Raw genomic sequence first — 22,889 nt, 5'->3', positions numbered from 1 at the left:
AATAACGATTTTATTCATTTTTTAGGGGTGTACGAATATGAACTTTGCATACTGTATGTAAAATAACATATCGTGTAAAATACCCATAAGCGGTGTTTACTCTAGCCATCTCTAGCCTGAATGTTGCACATAGTGTAACCACTGTAAAAAATGCATCTTTCAAAATGTTGTAGCAAGTTAATGGGAAAGAAAATTGAGGGAGCAAACAGGGGTAAATGTCAAAAATGACTATAAAAACTCGACAAAATTGATTAGTTGTCAATGAGAGCCGTACCTTAAATTTTCCGAGCGGCATTTTTGCTGAACATTTCGAAGCTGAAAAACGTCATCTTGTGGTACTTTTATAGCGGCTCTTAAAATAAAGGACGAAACGGGCATTGAAGGAAGCAAGTTAGAAGGTCGAAGTGCTCTACGAAAATAATCCTCATTCGATTCGACTGAAGACATGTCATCTCAATAATAAGCTAAAGCAACAGTGAACAAAGATATAACGCCAATTTCTGACAGATTACAGGGTCTCTAGCAAAACCTTCAGCACGTCATAACGCGGAAGTTCGACTCACGGCGGAATGTCCTTCGGGGTTCTTAATATACTCACCAAGGCCTTTCTTCCCAAAGAGGAATTTTGCGTGCCCCAGACTTTCACCTCCATTTTGTTGCACAGTGTTATCCGTAAAAATTAATAGTAAACATATACATATGTATTTAATTAATTTTTAATGAACTTTAATTTAATTTCTATGAACAATATCGCATAATCAAACGAGGAAATGAATGTGAAGAAGAATCTGAAAATTGACACAAACATTATTTGCGTGCCTAAACTGCAAGGAAATTTTAAAGGAAATTGAGAAGAAAATTTGCCATTCCAGTTTGAACGTATAAACACGGACTTATTAATGCATGACATCTACAAAAATAAATGGCCTGTTCCCGTACTTTATAAAGTGGTAAAAGTCGTAAAAGTTGTAAAAGTCGTAAACGATTTTCATATAAATTCTGTGTACGGGAACGCAAAATGTGTAAAAGTGGTAAAAATTGTAAAAACTTTTTAGTTCTGGAACAGAGTTAAAAATATCAACCCTGTAGTGGGATTCTGTAACTCATTTTTGCTGTTACCGACAAAAATCGGTAAAATTAAATCGCAAAATTATGACTAAAAACATAAAGAAAAGTTGGCATCACTGTTTGTGTAGGTAGATGCTAGCGACTACTTTTTATTCATCGTTAACTTACCGAAAAATTTCGTTAATTATCGAAATTATAAGCATTTTAATTTTACCGACAATTATCGATAACAGCAAAAATGAGTTACAGAATCCCACTACTGGCGTCTTTGCTTCTTTATATGTATGTACATACAGTGTTGAAAGTAAGTGATAGCATGTGTTCGCTTATACACAAACACCTGCTATAAAAAGAGACAAATGGAGAATCTATGGTGATACATACTAAAAAACCACATTCGCATAAGAACGCTTGAAGAATACGATTGATTCAACAGCGCGGGAGAAAAGTAAAAAAAAATGTGGCAAAAATTATTGAAGTGACTGGAAACCAACAAAAATCACAGGTAAGATTCTCTAACCGAATGAAAAGTTCACATAAAAGGTAACACTCTTGCTATCGGTGCTTTTTTACGACTGCTTTTTTATACAAAATGTTAATCCAGAGGAATTTTTCTATAGGTAAAGTGAATCCTGATGATTTTTTTAGTAGAACAAGTTCATTTTATGATTTTTTGAGAAAAATTGCATCCTTATTAATTTTTCCTACAAAAAAATTAAATACTTTGTCCTGATGAATTTTTCTTAGGAAAAGATCTTCATCATTAAATTTCTATAGGAAAAGTTCATCCTGATGATGGACTTTTCTATGGGCATTCTTCTATAAAAAGTTTATCCTTACGATGAAAAGTTTATCTTTATAATATTTTCTAAAGAAAAATTTCGTCCTGATCAAGCCTTTTTGGCGGCTTCATCATCGCTCCTAAACGCAATCGTTTCGATACGTTTAACTATACCAGATACACTCGTGGTTCATACGTCAACGCAGCTTGGTCCATAGATCTTTTGAAGAATGATGTCAATGTCGTCGGCATAAGCTAGTAACATATGGTTTTGACTGACGACCGAGTATTCTGCTGGGTTTACATTTACGAAATCCACTCGATTTCAACTGTCAATTGCATTGCTCAAACGTCAAATAAAATCCAACTGACAATTTATCATCGTTTTCGTATCTCAATACAATGAGGTCTTCGAGACATTGCCTTTGTTATATTGAATTTAGTAAATGCATTTTGTTTTCGAACTTAAAATGCTAATAACAATAATAATAACAATATTTTTTTTTTTTTGTAGGAAAAAAATTGATACCAAAATAAAGCCAAATCTGGCAAAAACCTTAAAGGTATCCAAGACCTTAAAAAACATTTTGAAGCCTAACAAGTAAAAAAGCGTTAAGTTCGGCCGGGCCGAACTTTTCATACCCTCCACCATAAACTATTCTGAACTAAAATGGAATAATTAGTTTTCATTCCTGTCCCCAACTTTAAGTGGGTACGTTAAAAAGTCAGATAATGTACATAAAATGCTTCATTCGGGAGGCGCTTTTTTATGGTGCCTATATCTAACTATGTATGTTGACAATTTTTGGTGTGCGAGAAATTGGGAGGTACCGTTATATAGGGGTTATAATAAAACATGGACCTATGTTGACAGTTTTTGATGGGAGCCTTTAATGTCAAATAACTCCTAATTCGGTTAAAAATTTTAGCTAGAATCCTCAAAATACCGAAAATCGGTACATAACGTGGGAACTTCAAATGTCATTAACAGCTAGTTTGGAGGTATGTGGGCTATACGAAAATATGGACTTAAATGAACACTTTTTGTTGCAGAATTTTTGTTGGCTTTTAAATTTCAAATTACAGAAAGTTCGTCCAAAAAATAAAGCTAAGGTACGGAAAATCGGGAGGTTTGTTTTGGGGCTATACCAAAACATGAACCTACGTGGTTAAACATTTTAAGTAAAATCCTCAAAGCACCGAAAATCGGGAAGTATCGTTATATTGGGGCTATGTTGAAAATTGTTGATGCAGATGTGTGGTGACCACTACAACCTTCAAAAGTCAAATTACAGTTAGTTCGGTTAAAAATTTTAGCTAACATTGCCAATTACTGAAAGTTGGGAGGTACCGTTATATGGGGGCTATACCAAAACCTATGTCCACAAGTTTTGTTATATAAGTTTATTGAAACTTAAGAACCCTAAATGTCAAATTATAGCTAAATCGGTCTTAAAATGTAGCTAAAAACGTCAAAATACCGTAAATCGGGGTGTACCGTTATATGGGGGCTATACCAAAACGTGGACCTATGTCCACAACTTTTGTTATGTAAGTTTATTGACACTTAATAACCCTAAATGTCACATTATAAATACATCGGTCTGAAAATGTAGCTAAAAACGCCAAAATACCGTAAATCGGGGGGTACCGTTATATGGGGGCTGTACCAAAACGTGGACCTATATACACAACTTTTGTTATATAAGTTTATTGACACTTAAGAACCCTAAATGTCAAATTATAGCTACATCGGTCTGAAAATGTAGCTAAAAACGTACCGTAAATCGGGGGTACCGTTATATGGGGGCTATACCAAAACGTGGACCGATATAGCCCATCATCGAACTTGACCTGCCTGCAAACAAAAGACGCATTTTCCTAACATTTCAGACAATTTAGGTGGAGAGGTGTGGTGACCACTAAGAACTTCAAATGTCAAATGTTCAAATTACAGCTAATTCGGTTTAAACTTGTAGGTAAAAATCTCAAAATACCGAAAATCAGGAGGTACCGTTATATGGGGCTATACCAAAACATGTACTTATGTTCATAATTTTTTCGAATATAAGTTTTTTGGTCACAAAGAACCCTAAATATCAAATTTTAGCTAATTGGGTCTAGAAATGCGACTTAAATCGTCAAAATACCTGAAATCGGGCGGTAACGTTATATGGGGGCTATTCCAAAACATTGATCTATTACCACTAGTTTTGTTTTATAAGTTTATTGACTTATTAAATCGGTCTGATGTAGCTAAAAACGTCAAAATACCGTAAATCGGGGGGTACGTTTATATGGGGGCTATACCAAAACGTGGACATATGTCCACAACTTTTGTTATATAAGTTTATTGACACTTAATAACCCTAAATGTCACATTATAGATAAATCGGTCTGAAAATGTAGTTAAAAACGTCAAAATACCGTAAATCGGGGGTACCGTTATATGGGGCTATACCAAAACGTGGACCTATGTCCACAACTTTTGTTATATAAGTTTATTGACACTTAATAACCCTAAATGTCACATTATAGATAAATCGGTCTGAAAATGTAGCTAAAAACGTCAAAATACCGTAAATCGGGGGGTACCGTTATATGGGGGCTATACCAAAACGTGGACCTATGTCCCCAACTTTTGTTATATAAGTTTATTGACACTTAAGAACCCTAAATGTCAAATTATAGCTAAATCGGTCTGAAAATGTAGCTAAAAACGGCAAAATACCGTAAATCGGGGGGTACCGTTATATGGGGGCTATACCAAAACGTGGACCTATGTCCACAACTTTTGTTATATAAGTTTATTGACACTTAAGAACCCTAAATGTTAAATTATAGCTACATCGGTCTGAAAATGTAGCTAAAAACGCCAAAATACCGTAAATCGGGGGTACCGTTATATGGGGGCTATACCAAAACGTGGACCTATGTCCACAAGTTTTGTTATATAAGTTTATTGACACTTAAAACCCCTAAATGTCAAATTATAGCTAAATCGGTCTGAAAATGTAGCTAAAAACGTCGAAATACCGTAAATCGGGGGGTACCGTTATATGGGGGCTATACCAAAACGTGGACCGATATAGCCCATCATCGAACTTGACCTGCCTGCAAACAAAAGACCCATTTTCCCAAAATTTCAGCGTCCTAGCTCCATTTTTGTGGGTGCTAGAGTGATTACCACAGACGGACGGACGTGCACAGATCGACTTAGAATTTTACCCTGATCAAGAATATATATACTTTATAGGGTCGCAAATGAGTATTTTAATGCGTTACAAACGGAAAAACAAACTTAATATACCCTCCATACTATGGTGGAGGGTATAAAAATTAAAATAGTTTAACAACATCGATTTCTACCTCACAGTGAAAAGTATGCACTCTAAAAGTTTCATGAAACCAAAAGGATTTCTTAGGAGTTTAGCACTTGGTATGACATTCTTTGTTATCCTTTACAGCTTTTAGCCTTTTTAGCAAAGATTTAACTAAGTTTTCGGGGCAATATATCGGAATTTTCCCCCATTCTTCTTGCAAAGTATATTTCAGGGTTCCTATACTTTAGATGTTACGATTTTTTATATTTGCCTCCAAAATACTCCATAAATTATAGGATTCAAATCCGGGGATCGGGGAGGTGTTTGAATCACTTTTGGACAGTTACATAGCATCCATTTTGGAAAAATATGTGATTTGTGCTCGGGCTCATACATTGATAAAATTGGAATGTTATCCCAAATCCCATTTTTAAGCGCCTAAATTTCAAATTATCCTTTCTGAATGTTTAAATAATACATCTTATCCTTAATTCCTTCGATAAAGACACGATTTCCTACACCGGAGGCACTCATACAACGCCATACCTCTCCTCTCCTCTGGGCTTTACTGTTGAAATTGTGTGTTTAGGGTCCAAGGCGGTATTTGCCATATGACATACCTTAATTGGTCCATATGACCAAAACAGGCTGCCAATGAAAGCAATGAAGACAACTTTAACCTGTTTTGGTCATATGGACCAATTAAGGTATGTCATATGGCAAATACCGCCTTGGACCCTAAACACACAATTTCAACAGTAAAGCACAGAGGAGACTCTGTTGTGGTATGGCGTTGTATGAGTGCTTCCGGTGTAGGAAATCGTGTCTTTATCGAAGGAATTAAGGATAAGATGTATTATTTAAACATTCAGAAAGGATAATTTGAAATTTAGGCGCTGATAAAATGGGATTTGGGACAACATTTCAATTTTATCAATGTATGAGCCCGAGCACAAATCACATACATATGCTATGTAACTGTCCAAACGTGATTCAAACACCTCCCCGATGCCCGGATTTGAATCCTATAGATAATTTATGGAGAATTTTGGAGACAAATATAAAAAATCGTAACATTTAAAGTATAGGAACCCTGAAATATGCCTTGTAAAAAGAAGAATGGGGAAAAATTCCGATATCTTGCCCCCAAAAATTTAGTTAAATATTTGCCAAAAAGGATAAAGGTTTTAAGGATAACAAAGGATGTCATACCAAGGGCTGAAACCCTAAAAAATCCTTTTTGTTTCATGAAACTTTTATAGTGCATACTTTTCACTGTGAGGTAGAAATCGATGTTGTTTAACCAAATTTTTATTTTTTTATCAAACCTACCAGAATTTTATTAATTTTATTTTATAATATTTAAGTTAAGACACTAATGTAACAATATAAAAAAGAATGAAATCGCTATCATTTGGTCTATTCCTTCTGAAAATAGTAAAACCGGCAAAAGTTGCAAAAGTTATAAACTGCTCCCATATGAATTGTATTGTGTCTGAAGTAAAGGAACGTTTTTCGAGTGAAAAGAGGTAAAACTTGAAGATTCTTGAACGTAAAGGAACGTATGTAGCTATTAATTAACTCTTAGAAATCGCAGTTTTAATGAAAGAAAGTGAAGTGGATACTTTTGACTGTGATTCACTGTATACACAGTCTTACATAAGTATACGTACGCCCCATAAATCTCGGGTTTTAGAAAAAGTAATGATATTTATGAAATTCCAAGTACACAGGTTTATTTCGTCTCACTAATAAACAATATTTAATACAACATAAGTATATTCCATAATATAAATAACGGTAAATTTTACAGAAACCAAAAAATGATACTTACAAAAGTATACATACGCCCCAAGGAAATATGAGTATTATCGTACAATTTATGGAATTAGCAGCAAAATTTATACATTTTATTGTTTTGGCGAATGTGTCTGGGTGTCCGAGATATATTTTAAAGAAAAAAAATAATTTTTGGGTGTTAAATGCCGTTATTTAATGCCAAACTTCTTGTATAGCTCGTTAAAGCGGACCCTTGCCGATTTCTTTCCGTTTTAGGTAATTGAGTATACAAAAGCCACAATATTAGTGTCAGATTATAGATTTTGATATCCTAGAAAGCTTTTTAGTTGACCTTGTGCATAATACACCTTCCTGGGTGTCGATAAATTCACATTTTTCCTGGAATATCTCAGGAAGTTAATAGATTCCTCGGAATTCTTGGCTCAAATTACATACAGACGACCTTGAATTGTGTTTTAATATGGTGTTATATAATCCTTGGACACCAATTGAATCAGAAATGTACAATTATCCGATACTTTCCGACCTTATATTGACGGTAATGTTCATAATACGAAAACTACGTTGTTCACAGTGTAAATTTCATGCTTTTTGGTAGTGATTATATTTTGATGCTCTGGGAGCAGGTTTTTAACAGAATAGTTCACATTTCTCATTCAATTGGTGTCCAAGGATTATATAACACCATATTAAAACACAATTCAAGGTCGTCTGTATGTAATTTGAGCCAAGAATTCCGAGGAATCTATTAACTTCCTGAGATATCCCAGAAAAAATGTGAATTTATCGACACCCAGGAAGGTGTGTTATGCACAAGGTCAACTAAAAAGCTTTCTAGGATATCAAAATCTGACACTAATATTGTGGCTTTTGTATACTCAAATACCTAAAACGGAAAGAAATCGGCAAGGGTCCGCTTTAACGAGCTATACAAGAAGTTTGGCATTAAATAACGGCATTTAACACCCAAAAATTATTTTTTTTCTCTAAAATATATCTCGGACACCCAGATACATTCGCCAAAACAATAAAATGTATAAATTTTGCTGCTAATTCCATAAATTGTACGATAATACTCATATTTCCTTGGGGCGTATGTATACTTTTGTAAGTATCATTTTTTGGTTTTTGTAAAATTTACCGTTATTTATATTATGGAATATACTTTTGTTGTATTAAATATTGTTTATTAGTGAGACGAAATAAACCTGTATACTTGGAATTTCATAAATATCCTTACTTTTTCTATAACCCGAGATTTATGGGGCGTACGTATACTTATGTAAGACTGTGTATATAAATAATGTATTTCTATTTTTTTTTTTTTGTCAGAAGAGAAAAGATGTGACATACATATTTCGAAAGTAATAGGAACGGCTTAAAATATGTGCAGTTAACAGTTGGCGACGAAAAATTTGAAGCCAAAGCTACCCCAAGTTAAAATAGCCAGGCCAAAGCTGTCATCTTGGCGTGTAATTCACTTCTCAAAACTCAATATATGTATTTAAGAAAATATATATGTATATGTACATATTATTATATTAATGCAGTTTGTATAAAATTATTTTATTAATATATAATATACTAATATTAATAATTAATATAATTTTTATAACATTATATATTCCAAAGCACTGAAAATTAAAAATAAATTGAATTTTAATTGAACATATTAATGGAGTTTGCATAAAATTATTATATTAATATATAATATACTAATATATAATAATATAATTAATATTAACAATTAATATAATTTTTATAACATTATATATTCCAAAGCACTGAAAATTAAGAATAAATTGAATTTTAATTGAATATATTAAACACAGAGTGTTATTTTTTTTGACTTTCTTTTCAACATAGGGTTTGGACTTTTTCAACATGGGGTTATTTTTAGGACTTTCTTTTCAACATAGGATTTTTTTTGGACTTTCTTTTCAACATAGGGCTTGGACTTTCTTTTCAACATAAGGTTATTTTTTGGACTTTCTTTTCAACATAGAGTTATTTTTGGAGCGCTCGATTTGATTCTCCATTCTCGTATGTTAACAAAAATGTATCAGCTGTTTTGTTTGGCGGACGCAAATAAATAATTGAAAAAACGAAATAATTTAAACAAGAAAATTAAAAAGTATGTATTTTTAGATACTCAATGAAGTAAATAGTCTTATGATACCACAAAGATCTGTACTTTTTTAATTTATTTTCTCCTTTCCTCTTTTTTATTAAACTCATTTTTCTTCAGCCAAAATTAAAATTTGCAACTTAACGATAAATGTACACAACGACCAAAATACAGCTGTTATAGCCTGTTTATATTATAGCTTTTTGCCGGGTTAACCTTTTTATGAAGATTTATTTGACACTATGCAATGGAATTGACATTTGAAGCCCGGCGGGTTTATTAAATCCAGTTATATGTAAACGTATGTGCTATTATTTATTATTTTATTATTTATGTCATATGGTTATGTCTGCTACCACAGGCTACCAGACAAATTTCAACATGTAAAAAAATGGTAGAACTGATTTTTCGACAATTGTTTGACGATTATTTCACAATGAAGAAAAGATGAACAGATGAAAAAGGCGAACGTTGCAAAAAAAATAAAAACTGTGAAATAAAAGAAGAGAATTGAACTTTTATTTTTGACATTGCTTTTCTCATAAAAATGTTCATGAGAGAGCAAATTTGAGCAATTCTGACAAATTTTCTCTTTTACCACTTTTACCATTAAAAAAGTAAAGGAACAAAGCTAACGTATAACAATATGAGAGTAGGATTAAAAGTTAATCTAACCTCTGTAACAATTGCTCAATTGTCTTATTTTTCTTCTTCTTTTTTAACCTTAACAATGCCGTAATTTAATTTCTAAATTCATTCCTACGCTCTACAACACAGTAGCTCAAAAGAATTTCAATGAGCTTTATTAACCCACTTATGTATGTACGTATTTATAAAATATCCCGCCACAATTTCAGGGCTTAATTAAATTTTTCACACAGCCCACCAACATTCGAATACGTAGCCAGCTATTCATGTGAGTGTGGGCACCAGGCAGGCATTATCATCATGGCCTAACATTGGAATTGGTATGTAGTAGCAGCAGTGGCAGTAGTAACACGTTTAAATTTTCGGCCTCCTGGCATTCTAATCAGCATAATTTCCGTTGGCTATTTGTTAACATCCGTTTCCGTTTTGCGGTAAAAGGGATTTTACACAGTAGCAGTACCATAGTAGTCGCGTATATGAGTCAGTTAGTTTGCCTAGGCTAAGCATTGATATTTTCACACACACATACATATACATGTCGTGGTGGCCAGAAAAGAAAGTCAAACATTTGTTAAACCGACCAGTAAACGACGACATTCACATACTAGCTGAAGGTTTTCTTAAGCGCCAATAACCAAAACAGTTTTAAGGTAAGTATGTGTGTTCGAGGAGATGAATACAGTAATAGAACAATCATATTGCTTGTACATGGGATGTAAAGCAACTCTGTCAACTTTCTCGTAAGGTAATTGTATTGTCTAATTCTACTTATAGGTTATGGTTGAACGTCAAAACAATGATAATTAGGTTTACAAAATAATCTCTAATTAGAACATGATAAAGTTATAAAAGCTGGTGATGGTTTTAAGCATGGTGCAACACATAAGGTAAAGTGATAAGGCCAGCTGATTTCGTACAATCTGTCAAACTCATTGTTATTGTAAATTAATCGTATGAAAACGTAAACAAAAACAAGGGAGGGTTATAGTCGGACAGGGCCGACAATGTGAAACCCTACTCTATTACACCTGGGCACTTTTTCCAAAGAAATTCTTTTATATGATTACGACATATTTTAGCCGTCCGGTCATACATATGCTCTGTTCCAGAACCTGCAAGAAGCTACTACTTTTTACTACGATAACAATTTTCACTTTATGTTATCGGAAAAAGTAGTAAAAATAAGTAGATTCTTGCAGTACTGGAACAGACCTATACATAACTTAATATACATATGCTTTGTTCCAGAACCTGCAAGAATCTACTATGTTTCACTACGATAACAGTTTTTCCTTTATGTTATCGGAAAAAATAGTAAAAATTAGTAGATTCTTGCAGTTCTGGAACAGACCAATATATACGCCGTCATTGTTGGAAACGTAAGGTATTATTTTCCGTATTTTATAAAGAACAGTCGGTGCTTTTCCGCTACATATTATTAAAAAAGTTAGAAAGTATCAGTCAGTTGTGCGACGGAGATATACCCTCGCATCGGACACAAAGAAAATAAGTAAACTCAATACTTATAACGTCAAAATAGTTTTTTTAAAAAGACGAAAAAATGCAAAAAATTGCAACAATCCGAGACGAGTCCTTAAACGGCACTCTTTCCAAAATTTGTGTCGGTGGCACCCGAAGGAGTGTTTTGAAGACGTAATCCAAGTCTCTAAGAAATAATACGATGTACACAATTAAGACCAAACCGTCTTTTATTAATCTACCAGAAATGACACAAAACTTTACTCAAACGTTGGATGTGTTTAGTGCCTAATGCTTGGTTTACATTTACGAAATCCAATCTGTCAATTCCTTTGTGTATACGTCAAATGAAAACTCATCTGAAATCAATTGGATTTCATTTGACGTTTGAGCAATGGAACTGGCAGTTGAAATCGAGTGGAAATGCTGCTTATTTTGGAATATCTAGTCGAATATAGTTGAAATAATGTGCAAAAGTCACGAAAGTATAGAAATAATCGATTTCGTGAAACACATAAGCCAGCCAAAACCAAGAACTGGGAGGGAAGGTAGAGGAATCTCATGAAGAATTACGACTAAACCGCCCTTAATTTTCTTGAAATTGGTCACTGAGTCCTAAATGACTTTCAGAAGATAGAAAATATGCACTTACATTACAAAAGAATGGTAGGGTAGCTGAATTTTTTTCATAAATTATCTTTGTAAATGAACTACTTAAATTATATTTCTAATTATAAATTTTAAAACCAGAGTAGATGTCATTCAAATCAATTTATTTTTAATTTTAAATTTTTTTAAATTATTGTTAGCATTTAAGAAATGTACATTGTATTTATTGTAGTATACTAGCCACATATGGCCATTTGGCTTGGCTTTGAAATGAATAAATAATAATAATAACAAGTAAAAAAGCGTTAAGTTCGGCCGGGCCGAACTTTTCATACCCTCCACCATAAAATATTCTGAACTAAAATGGAATAATGGGCTAGAAATTGGGAGGTACCGTTATATAGGGGTTATAATAAAACATGGACCTATGTTGACAGTTTTTGATGGGAGCCTTTAATGTCAAATAACTCCTAATTCGGTTAAAAATTGTAGCTAGAATCCTCAATATACCGAAAATCGGTACATAACGTGTGAACTTCAAATGTCATTAACAGCTAGTTCGGAGGTATTTGGGCTATACGAAAATATGAACTTAAATGAACAATTGTTGTTGGCTTTTAAATTTCAAATTACAGAAAGTTTGTCCAAAAAATAAAGCTAAGGTACGTAAAATCGGGAGGTTTGTTTTGGGGCTATACCAAAACATGGACCTGCGTTCGGTTAAACATTTTAAATAAAATCCTCAAAGTACCGAAAATTGGGAAGTATCGTTATATTGGGGCTATGTTGAAAATTGTTGATGCAGATGTGTGGTGATCACTACAACCTTCAAATGTCAAATTACAGTTAGTTCGGTTAAAAATTTTAGCTAAAATTGCCAATTACTGAAAATTGGGAGGTACCGTTATATGGGAGCTATATCCGAACATGGACCTATGCTGACAATTTTTTATGGAGAGGTGTTGTGACCACTATGAACTTCAAATGTCAAATTACTGCTAGTTCGGTTTAATATTGTAGTTAAAATCATCAAATACTGAAAATCGGGAGGTACTTTTATATGGGAGCTTTATCAATACATCGACCTTTCTTGACAATTTTTGGTGGAGAGGTGTGGTGTTCAAATTACAGATAATTCGGTTAAAACTTGTAGGTAAAATTCGCAAAATACCGAAATCCGTTATACCGAGATACCGTTATATGGGGCTATACCAAAACATGGACCCACGTTCATAATTATTTCGAATATAAGTTTTTTGGTCACTAAGAACCCTAAATACCAATTATAGCTAATTCGGTCTAGAAATGTGAATTTAAACGTCAAAAACATGGAGCTATGTCCACTAGTTATATAAGTTTATTGGCATTTAAGAACCCCAAATGTCAATTTATAGCTAAATCGGTCTGTAAATGTAACTAAAAACGTTAAAATGGCATAAATCGGGGGTACCGTTATATGGGGGCTATACCAAAACGTGGACCTATGTCCACAACTTTTGTTATATAAGTTTATTTACACTTAAGAACCCTAAATGTCAAATTATAGCTTAATCGACCAGAAAATGTAGCTAAAAACGTCATAATACCGTTATATGGGGGCTATACCAAAACGTGGACCGATAAAGCCCATCATCGAACTTGACCTGCCTGCAAACAAAAGACGCATTTTCCCAAAATTTCAGACAATTTTGGTGGAGAGGTGGGGTGACCACTAAGAACTTCAAATGTCAAATGTTTAAATTACAGCTAATTCGTTTAAAACTTGTAGGTAAAAATCTCAAAATACCGAAAATCAGGAGGTACCGTTATATGGGGCTATACAAAAACATGTACCTATGTTCATAATTTTTTCGAATATAAGTTTCTTGGTCACTAAGAGCCCTAAATATCAAATTATACCTAATTCGGTCTATAAATGCGACTTAAATCGTCAAAATACATGAAATCGGGCGGTAACGTTATATAGGGGCTATTCCAAAACATTGACCTATGTCCACTAGTTTTGTTATATAAGTTTATTGACACTTAAGAACCCTAAATGTCAATTTATAGCTAAATCGGTCTGAAAATGTAGCTAAAAACGCCAAAATATCGTAAATCGGGGGTACCGTTATATGGGGGCTATACCAAAACGTGGACCTATGTCCACAATTTTTGTTATATTTAATTTTCTTGACACTTAATAACCCTAAATGTCACATTATAGATAAATCGGTCTGGAAATGTAGCTAAAAACGTCAAAATAGCGAAAATCGGGGGGTACCGTTATACGGGGGCTATACCAAAACGTGGACCTATGTCCACAACTTTTGTTATACAGTGACACAGAAAAGTATACATACACCCTACAAAAATGCAGTTTTGGCTAAATCGTTGGGTTTTTACAGCAACAAATGCACTGTGTGGCTCCTTGGTGACAAAATAACCATAATTACACAAATTTATTTTAATCTAATGCATATGTTTAATACAATTGAAGAAATTCAATTTTCACAACACAGAAAAGTATACATACACCCCAAAGAAATACGAGTATTATCGTAAAATTTATGGAATTAGTAGCAAAATGTATACATTTTTTAGTTTTGGCGAGTGTCTCTGGGTGTCTGAGATATATTTTAGAGAAAAGAAAACAATTTTGGGGGGGTCAAATGTCGTTATTTAGGGTCAAATTTCTTATATACCTCGTTAAAGCTGACCCTTGCTTAATTTTTTGCGTTTTTAGGTATTGTACCTTACAAAAAGCACAAAATTCGTATAAGATGGCAAATCTTGAGACCCTAGAAAGCTTTGAAGTTGTTTTTGTGCGTAATATACCTTCCTGAACGTCGATAAATGCACGTTTTCCCTCAGATTTCTCAAGAAGTGAATAGATTCCGCGGAATTCTTGGTGCAAATTACATAAAGATGGCCTTGAATTGCCTTGTAATATTGTCGGATACAATCCTTGGGCATCAATTGACTCAGAAATGTACAATTATACGAAACGTTTCGCGCCTATAGTAACGGTAATGATCATAATACGAAAACGACGTTGTTCATAGTACAAATTTCATGCTTTTTTGGTAGTGCTTATATTTTGTTGCTTTAGAAGCTTTGGGAACAGGTTTGTAACGAAATATGTCTCATTTCTGATTCAATTAATGCCCAATGATTGTATCAGAATATTATTACAAGGCAATTCAATGCATTTTGTATGTAATTTGCGCCAGGAATTCAGCGGAATATACTCACTTCCTAAGAAATTTGAGGAAAAACGTGCATGAATCGACATCCAGGAAGGAATATTTTGCTCAATAACAACTCCAAAGCTTTCTTGGGTCTCAAGATTTGCAATCTGAAACTAATGTTGTGCTTTTTATAAAGTACAATACCTAAAAACGCAAAAAATTAAGCAAGAGTCAGCTTTAACGAGGTATATAAGAAATTTGACCCTAAATAACGGCATTTGACCCCCAAAAATTATTTTCTTTTCTCTAAAATATATCTCAGACACCCAGAAACATTCGCCAAAACTAAAAAATGTATAAATTTTGCTACCGATTTCATAAATTTTACGATAATACTCGTATTTCCTTGGGGTGTATGTATACTTTTCTGCGTTGTGAAAATCGAATTTCTTCAATTGTATTAAATATACGCATTACATTAAAATAAATTTGTGTAATTATGGTTATTTTGTCACCAAGGAGCCACAGAGTGCAGTTGTTGCTGTAAAAAACCCAACGATTTAGCCAAAACTGCATTTTTATAGGGTGTATGTATACTTTTCTGTGCCACTGTATAAGTTTAGTGACGTTTAAGAGCCCTAAATGTCAAATTAAAGCTAAGTTGGTCTGAAAATGTTGCTAAAAACGTCAAAATACCGTAAATCGGGGGGTACCGTTATATAAGGGCTATACCAAAACGTGGACCTATGTCCACAACTTTCGTTATATAAGTTTATTGACACTTAAGAACCCTAACTATCAAAGTATAGCTAAATCGGTCTGAAAATGTAGCTAAAAACGGCAAAATACCGTAAATTGGGGGGTACCGTTATATGGGGGCTATACCAAAACGTGGACCTATGTCCACAACATTTGTTATATAAGTTTATTGACACTTAAGAACCCTAAATGTCAAATTATAGCTACATCGGTCTGAAAATGTAGCTAAAAACGTCAAAATACCGTAAATCGGGTGGTACCGTTATATGGGGGCTATACCAAAACGTGGACCTTTGTCCACAAGATTCCTTATATAAGTTTATTGGCACTTAAGAACCCTAAATGTCAAATTATTGCTAAACTGGTCTGAAAATGTAGATAAAAACGTCAAAATACCGTAAATCGCGGGGTACCGTTATATGGGGGCTATACCAGAACGTGGACCTACAGTCAACCAAAAAAGTCTACATACACCCTATAAATCTCGAGTTTTAAGGGTAAGGAAGCATTTTTATGAAAATCCAAGTACATAGTTCAATTTCATATCCCTAATAAACAATATTACATACAACAAAAATATATTCCATAATACGAATAACGGTAAATTCTATAAAAATTAAAAAATTAATAGGGAAAAAGTGTATGGGGTTTCATAAACTCCCAGACTGAAAAACTCAAAGATATCTGCAAGGCTCCGCCTTAACGAGCTATACGCGAAGTCTGACCTTAAATAACGGCAATTAATCCACAAATATGTTCCTATTTTGTCTAAAATATATCATAGACAACCAGAGGCATTCGATAAAGCAATAAAATGTAAAATTTGTATTGCTTATTCCATAAATTTTACGGTAATCTTAATATTTCATTGGGTGTATGTACACTTTTTCCCTATTATTTTTTTAATTTTTATAGAATTTACCGTTAATCGTATTATGGAATATATTTTTGTTGTATGTAATATTGTTTATTAGGGATATTAAATAGAACTATGTACTTGGATTTTCATAAAAATGCTTTCTTACCCTTAAAACTCGAGATTTATAGGGTGTATGTAGACTTTTTTGGTTGACTGTATGTCCACAACTTTTGTTATGTAAGTTTATTGACACTTAAGAACCCTAAATGTCAAATTATAGCTACATCGGTCTGAAAATGTAGCTAAAAACGTCAAAATACCGTAAATCGGGGGGTACCGTTATATGGGGGCTATACCAAAACGTGGACCTATATCCACAAGTTTTCTTATATAAGTTTATTGACACTTAAGAAACCTAAATATCAAATTATAGCTAAATCGGTCTGAAAATGTAGCTAAAAACGTCAAAATACCGTAAATCGGGGGGTACCGTTATATGGGGGCTATACCAAAACGTGGACCTATGTCCACAACTTTTGTTATGTAAGTTTATTGACACTTAAGAACCCTAAATGTCAAATTATAGCTACATCGGTCTGAAAATGTAGCTAAAAACGTCAAAATACCGTAAATCGGGGGGTACCGTTATATGGGGGCTATACCAAAACGTGGACCTATATCCACAAGTTTTCTTATATAAGTTTATTGACACTTAAGAAACCTAAATATCAAATTATAGCTAAATCGGTCTGAAAATGTAGCTAAAAACGTCAAAATACCGTAAATCGGGGGGTACCGTTATATGGGGGCTATACCAAAACGTGGACCTATGTCCACAACTTTTGTTATGTAAGTTTATTGACACTTAAGAACCCTAAATGTCAAATTATAGCTACATCGGTCTGAAAATGTAGCTAAAAACGTCAAAATACCGTAAATCGGGGGGTACCGTTATATGGGGGCTATACCAAAACGTGGACCTATGTCCACAAGTTTTGTTATATAAGTTTATTGACACTTAAGAACCCTAAATGTCAAATTATAGCTACATCGGTATGAAAATGTAGCTAAAAACGTCAAAATACCGTAAATCGGGGGGTACCGTTATATGGGGGCTATACCAAAACCTGGACCGATATAGCCCATCATCGAACTTGACCTGCCTGCAAACAAAAGACGCATTTTCCCAAAATTTCAGCGTCCTATCTTTATTTTTGTGGATGCTCCATTTTTGTGGATGCTAGAGTGATTACCACAGACGGACGGACGGACGGACGGACGAGCACAGATCGACTCAGAATTTTACCCTGATCAAGAATATATATACTTTATAGGGTCGCAAATGAGTATTTCAATGCGTTACAAACGGAAAAACAAACTTAATATACCCTCCATACATACTATGGTGGAGGGTATAAAAATATACTGAAACACACAAAAATTGTGAGAAAAAATAGAAAACATGAATGAAACTAATATAATTTAATATTAATGCCTTGTTCAGACTGACGGTGTTTCGCTCTCTATTCGTTGTTCGACCCCAAATTACGATGTAATTACTTCATTTCCCATACAAAATATTGAGAACGAACAACGATTTGTGTACATTGTTCAATTTAAATTACTCTCAGAACGACGATAAAATATGTCCCATCTCTAAAAAATGAGAGAACTTATCGAAATAAATTAATTATGGCAGGAAAAATACAAAATTTAAAAATTTATTAAAAACCCAAACATTTTTAGAAAAGCTGCAAAATATGAATGAAAAGTAAACGGTTTAACGTCTAGTATATATTCAAATCATAGGAAATTGTGTCTTCTCTTTCATTGCACTTGCATTTCTTGTCCATCGTTTCAAATTCGCGTACAAATTTAGAAACAAAAATCAAATGCCTGCCGGAAAGTCTGTATACCAAAAAGCTATTTTGGCAGGTCTCTCTCGTGTATTTATAAATAGAAAAATTTGAAAATATACTGAAAACACCAAAATTGTGAGAAAAAATAGAAAACATGAATGGAAATAATAAAATTTAATATTGAATAGATATCTGAAAGAAGGACAAATATTTTTTCAGTTCATATCAATTAACTTTACTCCTCTTTTGGCTGAAACTTTCTTTAAAATCAGTAAACAAAAACTATGAAAATATGAATCATGTTGCTATGAATGATGAACCATGTCGTATGAACGGGTTAATTCGTGTACGTAATTATGAGAACGAACGACGTTATTCAAATGCTGGTATGAACATGGCATTAGAATGCGGGATCGCGGGTAGTTGTTTCTATCGCTTGGGAGTGACTGCTTCGGGTAATGTGCGATAGAAAATGCTTGCTGGGATGCACTGGATTATCGATAGTTCGATAAGAGAAATGTTATCGTCAAATTTGTCATCACTAGCCGGTGGCAGATCAAAAGTCGAAAATTTACTGATTAAATTGTCTGGAAGAGAGGTTGAATTTTTTAGTTTGTTCGCAATAATCATCAACGTCAAACACACCGGAAAAATGGCAACCGAGGGACAGGTAAGTAATCTAGAACATTTCGCAAAAACCCCATTTAACTACTATAAATTTTATTATTCCCCCTCTTTGATTGACACGAATAGGTTATTAAATGCAAAGCTGCCGTGGCTTGGGAGGCTAAAAAACCTTTAGTAATTGAAGAAATCGAAGTAGCACCTCCCAAAGCTCATGAGGTACGCATTAAGATAACAGCAACAGGTGTATGTCACACAGATGCCTACACATTGGGAGGCTTCGATCCGGAAGGTGTGTTCCCAGTTATTTTGGGTCATGAAGGAGCCGGTATCGTTGAAAGTGTCGGTGAAGGCGTAACCAAATTCAAACCTGGTGATCATGTCATCCCAACATACATTCCTCAGGTACTTCTTTTCCATTAAAAAATATGTTTATAATTTTGTTTATTATATTCTATTCCATCCACATCTGTCTGTATTTCCAGTGTGACGAGTGTAAATTCTGCAAAAGTAGTAAAACCAATTTGTGTCAAAAGATTCGTGTCACTCAGGGCCAAGGTCTTTTGCCCGATGGTACATCACGTTTTACTTGCAAGGGTAAGACATTGTATCATTTTATGGGTACATCAACATTTTCAGAATACACTGTCGTTGCTGATATTTCACTGGCTAAGGTAAGATTAAACAAAAAACTATGTATTTTTACTATTTCTATTGATGAATATTTAAACGTGGATTAAGGTTGGTATAATTTTTATTTGCCACCACCATGATTATACATTGTATTTTCTGTTTGTCATTCGGTTTATAATGGTCGGCCAAAAAGTAATACAAATGTTGATAAGCAATTGGTCGTGTAGAAAATGGTATACAGTCAAGTCTTGCTTTAACTAATGTGTTGTTTCCCTACTTTTTAGTGCGTTTACATATAACCGAATTTATTAAACGCCCAGGGTTTCAAATGTCAATTCCATGCATATACATCAAATAAATCCGTCCAGATATATAACACCCCCTTCCGGATGAATCCTTAGCAATGAACGTCGAAGTATGTAGGTCCACTTTGTTGTGTTAATGCCTAACAATTGAAATAGTATGGCTGACTTCCGAAGCGTCAGTTGCTTTGTAATAGTGCATGACACTGGGGATTCTTAGATCGAGTTCCATACTAGGGTAATTTTATGAAATTGTAGTAGTGAGGAACTCTGTCTAAGAAACCCTACTTTTATGCACGACTACAAAGCAATTGTTGTTTCGGAAGTCAGCCTATGAGTCGCTTTGCCAATATCTCATCCTGTAAATATACAAAATATACAGGGTGATTATAGATGTAAACTCCCCGTGAGTATTGTCATTCTGTCGTTTCAACTTAAAGGAAAAAGTGAAAAAAAAACTCACGGGGAGTTGATATTCATAATTGGACTGATAATAACAGGAACGCTGGACTATAGAAGTTTACAGCGGATATTTTTAGGCGTTTTAGGTCCAGGTATCAAACGAATTACCACGGAATTGTTCATCATTTGGTCATTATGTCAACAAACATAGACTTGCCCACAAAAAAAATGTTACCGTTGTAAACACAATCACAAACAGGGAGGTACCCGAAGTTATTGTAATTCAAAAAAACGTTAATGATTTTTTTTAAATCCACGTTGATGAAAAGAATATTTTTAAAAACACCGCGTTGATTAAAAGAATACTTTAAAAAAATCCAAGTTGATGAAGGAACAAATTTCCTTTAGAGGCACCTGGCGGAAAAATCGGCATTTTCCCCACACATAGCCCATTTTATTCTGATTCCAACGATGTATAATTTTTGTCCCGGAAATGTATACTTCCCGAGATATAGGCCTCGAAAGTTCCGGAAAATCCTTATGTTAGACTTAAGTTAAACATATTTGTATCGTATGAAAATTTTATTATTACTGGTAAGTCTCGTCTCCCCCAACACAGGAATACAATTATATAGGGGAAGTCCAAACTTCCCGAGAAATAGGTCAATGAAATTTTTTTCAATTTTTTCCTTAAATAGCCGGCCTTCGGCCGGGGATTTAAGACTTTCTCCTATGGACAGGTGCAAATCTCGGGAACGGGAACAAAATTTTCTACTAAATTTTCAATTTTTTTCTCTAAATAGCCGGCCTTCGGCCGTGGATTTAAGGCTTTCTCCTATGGACAGGTGCAAATATCGAGAACGGGAACAAAATCTTCTACTAATTTTCAATTTTTTCTATAAATAGCCGGCCTTCGGCCGGGGATTTAAGATTTTCTCCTATGGACAGTTGCAAATCTCGGGAACGGGAACAAAATTTTCTCCTAAATTTTTAATTTTGTTCTGTATATAGCCGGCCTTAGGCCGGCGATTTGAGACTTTCTCTTATGGACAGGTGCAATCCTCGGGAACGGGAACACAATTTTCCTCTAAATTGTACATTTTTTTCAAACAACCGGCCTTCGGCCGGGAAAACAAAATTTCTTTTAAATTTACCTCGGGTAGTATGGACTTCCCCACTTATATTATTTACTGTTGTGTTCGGAGAGACAAGACTTACCTGCAATAACAAAATTTTAACACGAATTGAGATTAATAAATGCGTTTTAACAAAATGTTAACACGAATTGAGTTTAATAAATGTGTGTTTACTTAAGTCCAACTTGGAACTTGGGGTTTTGGTGGAACTTTCGAGGCCTATATCTCGGGAAGTATACATTTCCGGGACAAAAATTATACACCGTTGGAATCAGAATAGAAAGAACTACCTTTGGTACAAATATGGTCTTCCTACCTTAGGTGCCTCTAAAGGAAATTTAAGCCTAAAATTCTTTTAAATATATCTTTTTTAAAATACACATTCGTTGTCCAAAAAATCTCTGTTTTGTTACATTTCCAGGTTGATGAAAACGCTCCATTGGACAAGGTTTGCTTGTTAGGCTGTGGTATCCCTACTGGTTATGGTGCTGCCCTTAACACCGCAAAGGTAAGCAATTTTTGCTTCTAGTTTTTAACAATTTTACTAAAATGTGCGGTAATTTTATAGGTTGAACCTGGTAGTACCTGTGCAATCTGGGGTCTTGGTGCTGTCGGTTTGGCTGTTGCTTTGGGCTGCAAAAAGGCTGGTGCCTCAAAAATCTACGGCATTGATATTAATCCCAGTAAATTTGAAATTGCCAAGAAATTCGGTGTAACCGATTTCATTAATCCCAAGGATGTCGAAGACAAAGGACCCCTACAAAACTATTTAATTGACCTAATGGATGGTGGTTTTGATTACACTTTTGAATGTATTGGCAATGTTAACACTATGCGTGTGGCTTTGGAATCCACCCATAAGGGTTGGGGTACATCTGTGATAATTGGTGTTGCTGCTGCTGGACAAGAAATTTCTACTCGTCCCTTCCAATTGGTTGTGGGACGTACATGGAAGGGTTCCGCATTCGGTGGCTGGAAGAGTGCCCGAGATGTACCCAAACTGGTTGATGAATATTTGAAAAAAGATTTGTTGGTCGATGAATTTATTACCCATACAATGCAATTGGATAAAATCAATGAAGCTTTTGATTTAATGCATGAGGGTAAAAGTTTGCGCAGTGTGGTGTATTTTTAAAGTGATATTTCTTTGGAATCTATAAAACAACAATAAAAGATTAAAATTCTGGTGTCCAACACTAACAAAAGCAACCCCAAAACATGTACAAAGTCTTATCTATGTATGTATTTTCTATATTCGATTCGATTGTTATCATGTGGAGACCAGGCAAACCACCACACAAATTATTCT

The 22,889-nt window shown here is 34.2% G+C and overlaps 1 protein-coding gene across 1 annotated transcript; it reads left to right on the top strand.

Annotated features, from left to right (window-relative positions):
• Positions 1 to 18,976: 18,976 nt before the first annotated feature.
• Fdh (alcohol dehydrogenase class-3 Fdh) lies at positions 18,977 to 22,797 on the top strand. Its single transcript, XM_073973735.1, has 5 exons — positions 18,977 to 19,153; positions 19,237 to 19,512; positions 19,593 to 19,781; positions 22,002 to 22,088; positions 22,149 to 22,797. Exons 1-5 carry the CDS (start codon positions 19,001 to 19,003, stop codon positions 22,713 to 22,715), a joined length of 1,272 nt encoding a protein of 423 aa, XP_073829836.1. The 5' UTR covers positions 18,977 to 19,000; the 3' UTR covers positions 22,716 to 22,797.
• Positions 22,798 to 22,889: the final 92 nt, after the last annotated feature.

This window comes from Musca autumnalis, unplaced genomic scaffold (genome assembly GCF_047663935.1).
Source record: "Musca autumnalis isolate F117 unplaced genomic scaffold, ASM4766393v1 scaffold_1, whole genome shotgun sequence".
NCBI lineage: Eukaryota > Metazoa > Arthropoda > Insecta > Diptera > Muscidae > Musca > Musca autumnalis.
The sequence above is the reverse complement of the archived record's forward strand: the minus strand, read 5'-3'. Positions and strand labels throughout refer to the sequence as shown.